At 33.5% G+C, this 14,272-nt stretch overlaps 1 protein-coding gene across 1 annotated transcript; it reads left to right on the forward strand.

Moving 5' to 3' along the window:
* Nucleotides 1-872: 872 nt before the first annotated feature.
* LOC141481892 (uncharacterized) lies at nt 873-12,358 on the forward strand. The gene is made up of 4 exons (XM_074174236.1): nt 873-1,078; nt 4,124-4,184; nt 8,693-8,812; nt 12,344-12,358. The coding sequence occupies exons 1-4, from the start codon at nt 969-971 to the stop codon at nt 12,356-12,358; spliced, it is 306 nt and encodes a 101-aa protein (XP_074030337.1). The 5' UTR covers nt 873-968.
* Nucleotides 12,359-14,272: the final 1,914 nt, after the last annotated feature.

The following is a 14,272-nucleotide window of genomic DNA, read 5'->3' on the forward strand; positions in this document are numbered from 1 at the left end:
TCGAGGTAGCACATTGTTTCGTCAAAATTTTGATGCCTGATATACCTGAGGATGATCGTGTGAATCAATATGCAAGCTATCTTGTGAATACCTACAAAGATTAAGATATTTAAGATATTCTTTTTCGCCAAATATTACGTGTGCCAGAAAGTTCATAGGCTAACACACAGATGGCGTTATTAGTAATAAATCTATATTATTTTTGGTTAAACCTATCCTTCGAAAGACACGTGTACGAATGTCACAGCTCTTGGACTATACATAATGTGAAAGGTAAACATCAAAAATTATAGAAATAAAATTCAAAATATATAAATGTAGAATGTTAATATCTTGAGACGAATGTCACAGCTCTTGGACTATTATTTTGTGGGATAGAACATTTTGAGTGAAGCAACTTCTGTTAGTTTGAAGAAAATATTCAATAAGGGTTTTCGTGTGTTAATAAAACATTGCTTTCTGGCGAAAAAAAAACTATTGAAAACTAGAAATTCAATACGTGTTTTTGAACCCTTCCCTAACGAGGCAAACATATTCGTTAATGAAAATTAATTTTGTAAAGTCTACCCGATGTTTTCTTGATGGGATTTTGGAACTTGGCTTCAGCCTCGATTCGGGAACACCAAAAATACACATGGAGAAGAAAAAAGGTAGGTGAGTGAAAAAATATTTGGTTTTGAATAAAAAAATACATTTGATGGCCTTTGGAATGAGTTTCATCGCAGGTTCTTCAAAATTCAAGGGTCACATTTTTATTTGTTAGAAAATTCGTTATTATAGGGGTCAAATATGCTCACTTGGAACACAAAGCTGTCTTTCTTGATCATTCCTGTATAGTACCCTAGCAGGACATTGCTGGTTTCATACTTTTCACTGGATAGTCTAGTCACATGTTTTGAAAATTTTGTTATCCAATGAGAAACTAAAAACTGATTCCTTGAATCTTCTAGGACTACGGTCCAGGCGAGATGCAACAACCTGTTATAAACGTTTATAATGAGGAAAATTATCATCGGTCGCCCAGTGAGGATTCTGGTTTGGGAATGGGAATATCAGATAAAAATTCCACTAATCCAAGGTAATGATAATAAAATATTTTTGAATAAAGACAATACCAAAGTACATATGTGATAAAAGTAACGGACATAAACAGTTTTGGGTCTTTTTCTTTGCATATACAAGTAAACATGTTATCTAACTTCTGCCACGAGTACATATTTTTTTATCCATGAAAGTGAAATATTTGGTTCGAATGTATATATTCTGATTCGAGTAGTTATTATAAAAAAATAAACAAATTATTTCTATATCATTCATGCACTGACTGGAAATAAATGTTGTCATACGAGTATTGAACTATCATTACTATGGAACTCTTTTTAAATTTATTATCCTAGTCTCTTCCAAATTTACAAATTCAATAATAATCAATATTCAATTCCATACTTTTGATATTATAAATCATTTGTAACAAGCAGAAAATTTTTCCATGTTTTTTCTAGCTACTCTCATATATAAACCGGAAGAATCTAAAGAAAAAGCCTGTCGTTATATTATTTCTTATCTTTATTAGTTACTTCAAGTTTTGTATAATGAACTGGAAACATTACAATTTTTTATAACACATGTTCAGAGCCGTTTCCTTCCTAAAGCCATGATTTATTCTTATTATTTTGTTTTTTTGAAATAGAAAACTGTCCTTGAAGTCGGAAGACACTACCAACTAGAGCAGGTGTCTCCAAACTTTGAAGCCTTCGGGCCATAATGATTTTTTCAGTTTGTTTCAAGGGCCAATTTCTGCCCTTAACTACATTTCTAGACTAGGATAGTCGCAAATTGCGTGACCTAAGCAAACTTACGCTTTTTTGCATTTCAATTATAATTGAACTTAACGACATCTAGTGGCGAGTAGTGGTACTATGTACTATCTTTTTCAGCTACCCGCTTGGTTGGCTTTAGGCATAATTGAATGTTTGGAATTACCGCGTTGGTTCGAGAAAGTTCTGGTTCTAGCTAGTGTACTCCGATCACCTCGAGATGACAGTAATAATTGCATATAAAGAGACTACCGGCGCAACTGCGAGTTAGTCTGCGTAGGACAGGCGAAGGAAGCGAAACTGTCTATTGTGAAATAAAGTAACACCCGTCAATAAAAGTATTTTGATTTGACTTATTGTTTTCATATGTGATTTGTTAGTATGGAAAAGAAGCGAAAAATCGACAGTGAATGCAGAACGTTCCAAGAAAAATGGAACTTTCAGTATATTGTGATTGAGTCCAGTTGAGGCGCTGTTCTCAAAGACTATAACATTTAACGACACTATGAAGCAAAACATCTTCAAAGTTACTCCAAGTATACAGGAAGTTTGCGGACTCAAATCGCAGCAATCTTTGTTTATCAAAGCGAATACTGAACAAGAGTCTGCAACTCGCGCCAGCAGCAGGGAGTTGAAAATGCCATTAATAAAAAGAACCTTCGATGGAGAAGTTTGAAATCTATAACAACTGATGGAGGCAAAAATATGTATGGTAAAAATAAAGGAGTGGTTGCACTTGTGTCAAAGGCTGTAGAAAATGATGGTGGTTCAAAACCATTAGTTTTACATTGTATCATTCATCAACAGTCCTTGTGCGGAAAATGTTTGGATATGTCTGAAGTTCTAAAACCAGTCATATCAGTTGTTAACTTCATCAGATCCACTGGGCTGAATCACCGACAATTCCGCGAGTTTATTCAACAGATTAAAGAAAATGATTTACTATATCATAATGCCGTACGCTGGCTTGGTTGCGGAAAAGTCCTTAAGCGCTTTTTGAACTTCGAGCAGAGATAGGAATTTTTTTGAATTGAGAAGCACCGCCCTTATGCCGATTTAGAAAATAGTGAATGGATGTGGAAGTTAGCCTTCTATGTCGATTTGACAAATCATATGAACGAACTGAATTTGAGATTGCAAGGAGAAAATCAGCTTCTCCTCGATTTATACACCAATATCATTTCCTTCAGGCAGAAAATAATACTATTTCAATCGCAATTACGTAAAAAATGTTTCACAAATTTTGAAACATGTAAAATATTCAGCCACATTACAGAGACTGAATTTCCCGTCAATTTTGCAGTCGAAACTTTGAGTGCTTTGAAGATAAATTTTGATACTCGTTTTTCAGATTTTGATGTCATTGCGAATGAAATTAAGCTTTTTCAAAATCCTTTTGATTCTGACATTGAAACCCTGGCTTCGGAAGTCCAAATGGAAATTATTGATTACGGTGCAGTGATATGCTTAAGAACAAATATCAAAATTCATCTTTCTTGGAATTTTATAAGAGTCATACACTGGAACAATTTGATAATTTGCATAAATTTGCTCGTGGGTTGTTTTCTATTTTTGGTACTACTTACTTGTGTGAGAAAACGTTTTCCAAGATGAAGTACACAAAGAATGTTTACAGATCTCAATTAACCGATGAGCATCTTAAATCTCTTTTGATAATTGGTACAAGTAAAATTGATCCACAACTACAAAGTATTGTCGGTGGAAAATCACAATTACATAAATCTCATTAGTGTTTATGTTTTACTGTGATTCATTTCAATTATTTGTTAGTTATTAATATGCTTAAACTTAGATACTTCAGTTAAGTTTTCTTTGTCATCATTTCTGTCGTTAAGTTTTACCTTGCAAGTAAATAAAACCGAGTAATTATCATTCTGTGTTTTCTTCTTCAACTTATCACAGCAATAGTAACAACAATTAGGTAATCATTGGCTGTCGCGGGCCAGATTGATGTCAGAATATCATTGGCTGTCTCGGGCCGGATTGATGACTCTGGCGGGCCGGATTTGGCCCGCGGGCCGTAGTTTGGAGACCCCTGAACTAGAGCATTGCATCCAATGATTATTTATTATGATCATGATATATGATTATTCGCACAAAAGGTGGTTGCCAAAGTTATAGGACAATAATTCACAAAATTATGGAATGATAGTGAATGAATTTGACAGGCTGAATGTTTATTCCATTTTTTCATTAGCAGTCGAGCTTGAAAACTATGTTTTTCATTTCTTCATGTTTTCGGTAGACGGACACTAACATATATTTAATGTATTTGACGTTTTTAGAATACGTCCACCAAGTGCCACTGGAAAATCAGAATTAAATGACGAAGATCACCACAATCAGGTGACTACTTACTGTGTTTTCATTCTGTTTTCTTCTATTTCTCTATCTCCGTAGGCTTGTAGAAACACAAAATAAGCACGAAGAATTTATTTCTCAAGCGTTCGATGCTTATTTTGTATTTAGAGCACTGGCACCAACATATCTCTATCATGTTTCCCCTTTGCACCTCTTGTTACCTGTGTCACCTGTTTCCATCGAATTTCAATGCTTTGAATCTGGCTTGATATAGCAGGTCTTCACTCGTTGTGGATTTGGGTAGTTTTGTTGACTGGGTGAATATAAAATTGTTTATAAATTCCTGGGTTACGAAGTTATATTTGTATCGCATTTCTTGGAATACAAAGAGAAAGTTTTGAAACAATTACGAGTTGATAACATAAACTTCAATATACATTGCACAGTAATCAACTGCGGCAGTTCTTCCTTTACCTTCATCTCTGACATTTTTTACTTCTTTAGCTTGTAAATGTTGATCACAACCAAAAAAAATTCTTCTACAAAATTTGGTGAAAACTTACCTTTTTATATCCCAAATACCTATGCTGTAATTTATTTGATTCAAAATATTTATTTTTTTCATCTTATTTTGGCTTTATGATATTCATAAAATCGAAAATTCTCGCGTCAAAATATCGGCTTTTTTCAAAAAGTCGGTGTGCGTTTTTTCGTTGAAATCTCTAGTTTCTGATGGTGTAAAAAAATACATTACTATAGTTAATGTTCTCAGAAAATGCAAAAAATCAAAAAAAACTCGAATTCGAAATTTGTTTTATTCATTATGTACAATTTTGAGCTATTTGTTAAAATTTACACTTTAACTACGCAAAAGCCGTGAGATTCCATATAGATATTCCATACAGCTATTCTATACAGGGTGTAACTAAATAAGTGTAAAACATTCAAGGAGGTGATTCCTCATCGAAAAAAGATAGGATCTTTCATATAAAGAAATTTCATTGGAGCATCCCTATTTAAGATACAACCCCTGTAGTTGTTCGTAAAATAATTTTTTGCTGCGAACTGGTTTATTTCGGGCAAAAACCCCAAGAGACATTTTTCGTTTAGAATGATACAGGCTATCGGAAACAAATTTTAAAATGGTGAACAAATAATAAGACAAAAAGTTACATTGGAAATAAATTTTAGGGGTTGCGTTTTCCACCCCTTACAACCATGGAGTGAACCAAATAAATTACTGACTGTGTGTCTTTTTAGTAGTACAAAACGTCAGGTTAATTTCAATATTGTAACTTTTTCATTGCTTGTGAAAAAAATTGTTATACAACTTTTATGTACGCCCTTTAAGGGGCTGTATCTTAACAAGGGATGCTCCAATGAAATTTACTTATATGAAAGATCCTATCTTTTCCCGATGAGGAATCACCTCCTTCAATGTGTTACACTCATCATTCAGTTACACCCTCTATAGCTATATTGTCTTTGATGGGTACCTCGAAATCAAAAAATCAGTTACTGTCACCACCAGCAGCAGTACCAGCAGCTACTTCAAATAAAAGAGGAGAACGTAGTCATAGAAAAATCCCAGACAATATTTCAGTTTGATTATCAAAACCATACGAAAATACCATTTTGGCAAAAAAAAAGTATCTAACAAGAAAAACAAGGACCAAATAATAAAAACTTCAATGTGAAGATTACAGTCACAGGAGTTTTCCTGTAAACAATTAGAAGATGCTGATGCTGACATAATTAAGACCTCGATGAAAACTGCCAGAGATACTAATAACACTGTCATTGTTGTGGGTCAAGATATTGAAATATTTTGATCATTTTAAATCAATTACATTCAAATAATCATGTCATTTATTTTCTCAAACCAGGTTCTGAAGATGTAAATGATCTATTTTCCACTTCTCATAGTTTCAAACATGAATCCTTCAAAAATATTGTTGCATTTCTGCATTGTTTTTCCGGTTGCGATACAACATCTGGATTTGCCGAGAAAAAGTAAGAAACGTATCATAAATTCATTATTAGACGTTAAAAATTTGTCGAATTTGGCCAATGTCTTTTATGAGAAAGATGCAAGTAAAGAAGATATAAAAAATGAATTATAATTAATCAAATCTATTTATAAATATAAAAATGAAAAAATAACACTGAATCAATTAAGATTTCAAAAATATCAATTGGCAAAAATTGAATCATCTTACAACCACAGAAGAAGCAGCAGAACAACATTGTTACAGACCATATTATCAGCTTCAAACTTGGTTGGATAACAACCTGACAGCGGCAGATTGGGGTTGGAAGCAACACAACGTGTCATTATGCCCAAATTTACAGAAAAGAAATTGATTCTGGTAGTATTGCTTAAAACTATTTGCTGCACCTGTGAAAATGAATGTAACAGTTTGAAATGTGGCTGTCTAAAACATGGTTTAAAATGGACAAATTTATGCTCAAATTGTCATGGCTCCAATATGAAAGAAAAACCCTACAGGGAAGTTGATGATTCAGATGAAATTGTGAATGAAGAACCAATGCAGACTGGAAATAATATTGGAGACGAAGAAGGTGGTGGTCTTGAAGATCAACTATAATCGGAAAGGTTTGTCGAATCTAACGATGAAAAAATGCCATCAAAGAAACAAAAACTATTGGATAAGTGATTAAAATTCAAGATGAGGTAATTATAAATTACAAGATTAACGTTTTTAAAGATATTATAATAATAATAGTACGATTCATATGTATGTTTATATTTTATGAGATTTTCTATGACATGAATTTATTCAGAATTAAATTAATAAACTTCTCAACTGAATGAAATTGCAGCAATCACATTTTTTGATGGAATTTTACACAATGATTAAAAAACAATTTTCAAATTTGAGTTTTTTTAGATTTTTTGCATTTTTTGAGAACATTTACTATAGTAATGTATATTTTTTCACACCATCATGAAGTAGAGATTTCCATAGGACTTGTAATTTTGCCGGAAATCGAGATGAACCATTTTTTACCCTTAAAAACTCCCCCCCTCCCACTTCTCGAACTCAAATCGCCCGTAATTCATTTTTCTTTCCATTATCCCTCATCCCATTCCTTCCATAATATTTCCCTCTTTTGTTTGAAGGTGGTTGACAATATTCAACGAAAGTCATTTTTTGTGGAGGAAAAAATCAGTTTTTATCGACCTTTTTTGGGTAATTGTTACCTTCCACAATCTGAAAAAATATAAAAATATAAAAAATATAAAAAATATAAAAAAATATAAAATATATAAAAATAAAAAAATACAAAAAATATAATTTATTTTTATATTTTTTCAGATTGTGGAAGGTAGGTAACAATTACCCAAAGAAAGGTCGATAAAAAGTGGTTGACAATGTTTTTTGGTGTATTTCATCAGTTCGGACTTCCATTGTTTAATATAATATAAATTGATTTGAAATCCCTGAAAAAAATAATAAGGGATCAACTGAAAATAACAATTTTATTGAACAAAAAACTGAAATTACAAGGCAATAACATACAAGCTACAACCAGAAAATAAAGAATTGAAATATTAATAAAAGCTGGAAATTAAAAAATATTATTAACAGAAATGAAGAATAAAAATAAAAGTTAAAAGATTCCAAACCAAGTTACGTCATGACGTTTCGATTGTTAGTATCCACAATCGTCTTCGGGTGATAACAGTTATCATGAAGAGTTATCAGTTGTGGACTAACGAGGTCTTACCTTCTAACGTGTGATTCCTAACACGGATGAAGAGGAATTTAAGGGAGAATCGTCGAATCACTATTAGAGAAATGGCTGAGGATGTCGCCAAATCGGGTGAATCACGCCATGCAAGTTTTTTGTAAATTTCGGGCCGGAAGCCAAAATTTCATATTAGAAAGTATAAGAAGATTGGAAAAAACACTTGTACACGTGTATTATATCTGAGAGGGACTACTTTGAAGTAAAAGAAGTAAAAATTGATGAATAAATAACATTTTTTTTGAGAAAATGTACCTTATTGTTTCAACTGACCTCTTATATCCTATCAAAGTATGGAACTGTAGTACACTATATCCAATAAAAATCAGAAGTAGAACAAAAGAACCCAGGTGTGAACGTTTCGTTGTTTATTAAACAAAGTCATGTCACTGAAGGAACTTGCAATACAGGGTGATCTTGGAATTTCATCAAAATAAATTTCACCAAACAATTATGCTTTCACAACTCTAACTGCTCTATAATATTCTAGAAGTAGATTATACGTTTCTCAAATGTCACTTTTATAGCAACGAATCTTCCAATTTCGAGCACAATAAATAGTTATTCAGATCACTCCTATTTTTTCCATTTTATACTTCAGAAATAAATACTCATTCTCTCTTTTGGATATAAGTGGACTCCCTCTTTCTCCAAATTTCCAAACCCTGTCAACAAAACTCTCAAATAAAACCAGAGGTATGCTATAAACATAGTGTTTAATGTCGATAGGCTAACAACTAAACGTTATTGTTCCCTCAAGAATGCAATTTTAATTTCAGGAATACGTAAGTGGAGACGAGGATGATCCCGCAGGAACGAGAAGCAGGAGACATTCCAGTCCCCGTGGATCGAGGTCTGAAAGCACAACTGCTCTGCACCAGCAAGAATATCCCGACTCCGTGAGTGAAATTTTTTATTTGTGGCGATTATCGCTTCAGAAATTTTTCATAATATTCGGTAAGATTAGACAAAAAAATAGGAATGGAGGTGAAAAATTCGCACCAGCTCAAAATTGATAGGATTGTTCAAAACACTAGCAATAATGAAATAAAAAAAATCCTCATCGATCCGATACCTGGAAAAAAATTTACTCGGGGTCAAAAGTCACGAAAATTAGTTTTTTTCCGTTTTAAGGCAAAACGACTGATTTTATCATGAAATTACTTGAGACAAAAATTGTAGATCAGATAATCATATAGAGTGGTCCAACGAAAAGTATGCTTAACGCAAAAATTCTCGGACAGGTCAATTTTGCTTTTGAGGGGGACACATTTTAGATGTATTTTTCTACCTGTGCCTTCAACCCCCTAGCGAGGGTGAGTAACAACCCTAAAATTTCAAATGGAAAGTGGGGTCGAGTGATATATCACTTGAAAGGGCACAAAATTCTCTTTCCAATGATATCTAATTTGTTGTATTTACTTGAATAGTTATAAAAAAAGCAAGACCATTTACTCGATATTTTTGGTGTTAAATGCGGAAAAAACGGCATTTTTATCTCTACTACATTCCTCAATTTCTCTCGTGCGTTTTTTGGTACAAATAACAACAGCAGATAAGTGTACAAAAATAATTTAGGCAAACGTTCATTGATTCAGTACGGTTGCTTTTGAAATTATTTCAACTTTACTGTAAAAATGGTTTATTCCATTCCTGAACGAGTTGAAATTGTTAAACTTTATTATCAACATAATAGTTGTGCTAGACTTACTGCTCTCCTCTTTAATAACAGTCATCCCGGGAAAAATGTGAATGATTCGTACGTTGCCAAGTTAGTCCAAAAGTTTGTCGATACCGGATCTGTCTGTAATTTGAAACACCAGCCACGGAAACCGCTCAGAAATGAAGCAGTGGAAGTCGCTGTTTTGGGACATGTTGAATTGGATCATACTCAAAGTACCCGTCAGCTTGCTGCAGACTCAGGTGTCCTCCCGTTCGTGCATAATACGGGTATTAAAAGCCTATAAATTTCATCCGTACAAAATTAAATTAGTACAGGAACTCAATGAAGATGATCCTGATAGAAGGCTGCACCTATCATTCAACACGTGCTTTTCCTATGAGAGTCCATTTTTTTTGAATGGAGCTGTGAATAGGCATAATTGCCGTTACTGGGATGACAGTAACCCACACTTATTCCGAGAGGTCCATACCCAGTACCCTCAAAAAAATCAATGTCTGGTGTGGCATATTAGGTAGTCATATCATAGGGCCATTTTTTATTCCTGGGAATTTAACTGGTGAGGTCTACCTGAACATGCTTGAAGATACAATTGATCTTCTTATAACAGAAATAATTGAAAATGACCAAAATCATAATGACGATTGGCTTCATTTTCAGCAAGATGGAGCACCTCCTCACTATATTGCTCCGGTAAGAGAGTTTTTAGATGACCGGTTTCCTGGACGGTGGATTGGAAGGAGAGGCCCCATCGAATGGCCTGCCAGGTCACCTGATTTATCGCCTTTAGACTTTTTCCTTTGGGGACACTTGAAAAGTAAATGTTTTGCTACGCAGCCCGAGTCCATAGAAGATCTTTGCCAACGAATTACTGCAGAGTGCAGAAGTATAACACCTGATATGCTACAGAATGTTAGGAATGGATTTGAACCAAATCTGTATCATTGTATGGAAGCAAATGGGTCACATTTTCAGCACTTGAAGTAGGATTCTACTAAGTCAATTACACATTTCAAAGTACTGGGTTGTAGTTGTTTTTTTTCATGTTTCTACATGTTTCAGTGAAATACAACAAATTGAGTATCATTGAAAAGATAATTTTGTGCCCTTTCAAATGATATATCAGTCGACCCCACTTTCCATTTGAAATTTTGGGGTTGTTACTCACCCTCCCTAGGGGGTTGAAGGCACAGGTAGAAAAATACATCCACAATGTGTCCCCCTTAAAAGCAAAATTGATCTGTCCGAGCATTTTTGCGTTAAGTTACAAAAAAAGGAGAAAAGCAAGGTGCATACTTTTCGTTGGACCACTCTGTATATCAAAAATGTTCGAATACTTTTTTCCCAATAGCCACCGTTTCTAAGTTATAACGATTCAAAAATTGACAAAGTTGTAACAATGTGCACACGTTTCTACGCCACCTTTAAGGTACTGTCATAATAATAATAGTTTATTAGTTCTTTAGATTATGTCTAGCATAATATAGAAATCAGTATAGTATCTACCGTTTTAGTTATGAAAAAAGATTTATAAGATAAATTAACATTTGACACATCTTTCACAAATTGTGGTCAATATAATTAATAATGTTATTGATGTAACTAAGTGCATGCAAGCATGTTAATGGACTCAATATAATAGTAATGGTGGATGATTATTTGTTATAGGTTTTTATGACTATTTCTTACAAAATACAGAACAAGTCAGGCGTCAGGAACATTTTGTCCAAGCGAATTTTCGATAATACAAATAAGAAACTTAAATTAATAACAGATGATAGATTACAGATCATAAATAAGAACATCTAAAAGCAATAGTAAACAAGTGGCTTGATAAAATATAGAATATGAAAATATGCATACATACATAAAATATAAAATCAGGTAAAATCTGTGTTGTGTCTCAAAATCTCACTATGGAAATTATTATGTTTTTCAGGTGAATCTTCATTTTTTAGTATTTAGCCTAGATTTGCCAGCTCTAAAATTTGTACAACAAAACAGAATGTTTTATGGCATTATTTTTATTTTATGTATTGTTGAGTAATCTTGTTCAAGTTATTTGATTTTTCATTATTCATAATCGGGGTTTTCCAGATGGTCTCAAATTTACGGGTATTTCCAATCCACTTATGCTCATAAAATTCAATATTCCCAAATATCTTTTCTCAAGAAACCCGTACATTTTTATTTCCTTAATTATTCCTTGTATCCCTTATCTTGGGAATTACCCGCTATTATGATCTCTTCTACCTATGTCAATCTGAACCTTCGTTTATCCCTCCAAAGACCAATCTGAAACCCCTTCTCTAAAATACTTACCGATCATTTGTGTAAAATTCATTTCAATACGTTTCAAACCTTGTAAGAGTACAGTTAGAAATAAATTTTGTCTTGTCTACAGTACATCTTAACAGTAATTTTTCTTATTCTATGTTCTCACAAGCTTTATTGTAATTCTCGTGTGCATTGAGCATTCATACTTACGATAAAACAATCGTGGGTCAAAACAATCTGTGTCTCCCAAATATCTGTCTACTCAGAGTAGTACGCTTTTTTTAATAGGATATTTTTGACTACTATTTTGTAGCAGTTTGGTAGATGATTGAACAAGGTTATTGCCATGTATTTTGGGCATCTTATCTATAATTTTTGTCTGAAATAATTTTATAGTAAAACTAACGGTTTGGCTGAAAATCGCAAAAACCCCGTTTTTGTGACTTTTGACCTTGAGTAAACTTTTTTCCAGGTATCGGATCGATGAGAATTTTTTAGTTTTCATTTATGGTGCTTTGAACAATTATACCAACTTTGAGCGGAATGCGAATTTTTGTATCCTCGATTAGACCGGATAAATAGTCGGCTGGTTGGTTTTGCTATTCATTAAATTCTCATAATATTACCTCATATTGAATATTAATCAGAGAAGTGGGGAGTGAAATTTCGATAATAAAAAAAACATCATTTGAATAAAATATTACACAAGGTGGCAATTTGGCAAAATTCTTTTCATTTCTGCCCCTATATAAAAACTAAAAATATGCAAAAACGTCTTAAACTCATTTTACAAGGGTCATTTTTCAGGCCAGTTTTCAATCGAATACACCAACCCTCTAACAGGGCTAAAAACACCTCAAAATCTTTGAATGATAATTCTTTTTGAATGTCGTTCAGCTCGCTTTTCAGAAAAAACAAATGTTTGACCTTTCTCCTCAGTACTTTGGAGAAATCAACTAAAACCGTGAAGATACTTCAGTAACAAGTGTTTTGCAATAAAACATAGAAAACTGATAAAAAGTGAAATGTGAACACTGTTAAAGTCTGCTCTCAAAGTGCTAGCAAACATTTCGAAAAATTCACTGATAGTAAAAATAAAATTTTTGTAATATCCTCCATGTACCACAGAGTGGTCCAAATTGGACATCTTTGAAGGGAAACTCCTGTTTTCAAACTGATTAGATAAAAACTGATAACTGTGACCTAGGGTCATATTTCACGACAAACTCAATGGTGACACCGCATCCAATATCTATTGATCAATATCTCATCGTTTTTGAAAATGTGCATTTTCGAAAAATTAACTGTATAGACACCTTGTTTATTCCTACATATTTCAATAGAGTTTAAAACTACCTTTCCAAAAATGTAGCAAACTTGATGCTACTAAAGTCATCTTGGAAATACAGAGCTTTTACGTTTTTTCATGTAGACTTTGAAACCCACCTTTAGATCGAGTAGGCTTTGGACGACGCAGCGATAAAACAGAAAGAAATTGTTCAGTAGTAGCTATCAAATGTTGAGGAAGCGTTTCACAGCAGTAATTAAAACGCATAGTTTCAATAAAACTGATAACAATTTATACTACCTATTATTCACAACTAATATATAAAACTTCAACACAAATAATAATGATAAAGAACCAACAATGAAATATATTTCTTCAAAGAAGGTGGTCAAAATGTCTACCAGCTTTTCCTCCACACAGGCGACACCTTTTCTGAACATTCTTTGCCGAATTAATTAGTTCAATAGGATTGAGAAAAGCAAAACTTTGCATCACTGTCGCTTCCAATTCATATCTAGAATTGGTCGGCATTTTAAAAATAAGATCTTTCAACCTTCCCAAGAGGTAAAAGTCCATAGGCGTTAGGTCCGGTGACCGGGTCGGTCAAAGGTTGAATCCTTGATTTGCTATTCAATTATTACCAAAACTTGCAGCCGATGACAATTGCAGTGTTGTGAGGCAGAGCACAGTTTTGTTTTGATTGGTTTCTGGGTTTTGCCGTGGTCTTCTTTGGTTATAATCTCCAAACGTTTCAACTTCAGCTTCGGTAGTCATCTTCATTGCTGTGGTAGAAATACTCTCCCTGATGTATCAACTGAGGTTTCAGTTGATCATCATCGTTGCAAATGTATTTGAAAATGGAACAAAACCCATCAACAGAAGACATAGTCAAAAGCCTATTTGAATAACTTTTTTCGAGATCAATTCTCCTAACACCAAGCTGATATTTTTGCACTCGACGCGCGTTTCGCCAACAAAGTTAGCATCCTCAGGAAAAGAAGATTGATACCTAGTCTAGTCTCTACTGAAATTTGTTACCTGAGGTTGTGTACCTGAAGTCCAATATGGAATTTCTCGGTAATTAACTACCTGCAAGTTCTTAGTAATTATTCT

This window comes from Leptinotarsa decemlineata, unplaced genomic scaffold (genome assembly GCF_025532065.1).
Source record: "Leptinotarsa decemlineata unplaced genomic scaffold, Ldec_3_MD MMD2_tig00000505_RagTag_RagTag, whole genome shotgun sequence".
Taxonomy (NCBI): domain Eukaryota; kingdom Metazoa; phylum Arthropoda; class Insecta; order Coleoptera; family Chrysomelidae; genus Leptinotarsa; species Leptinotarsa decemlineata.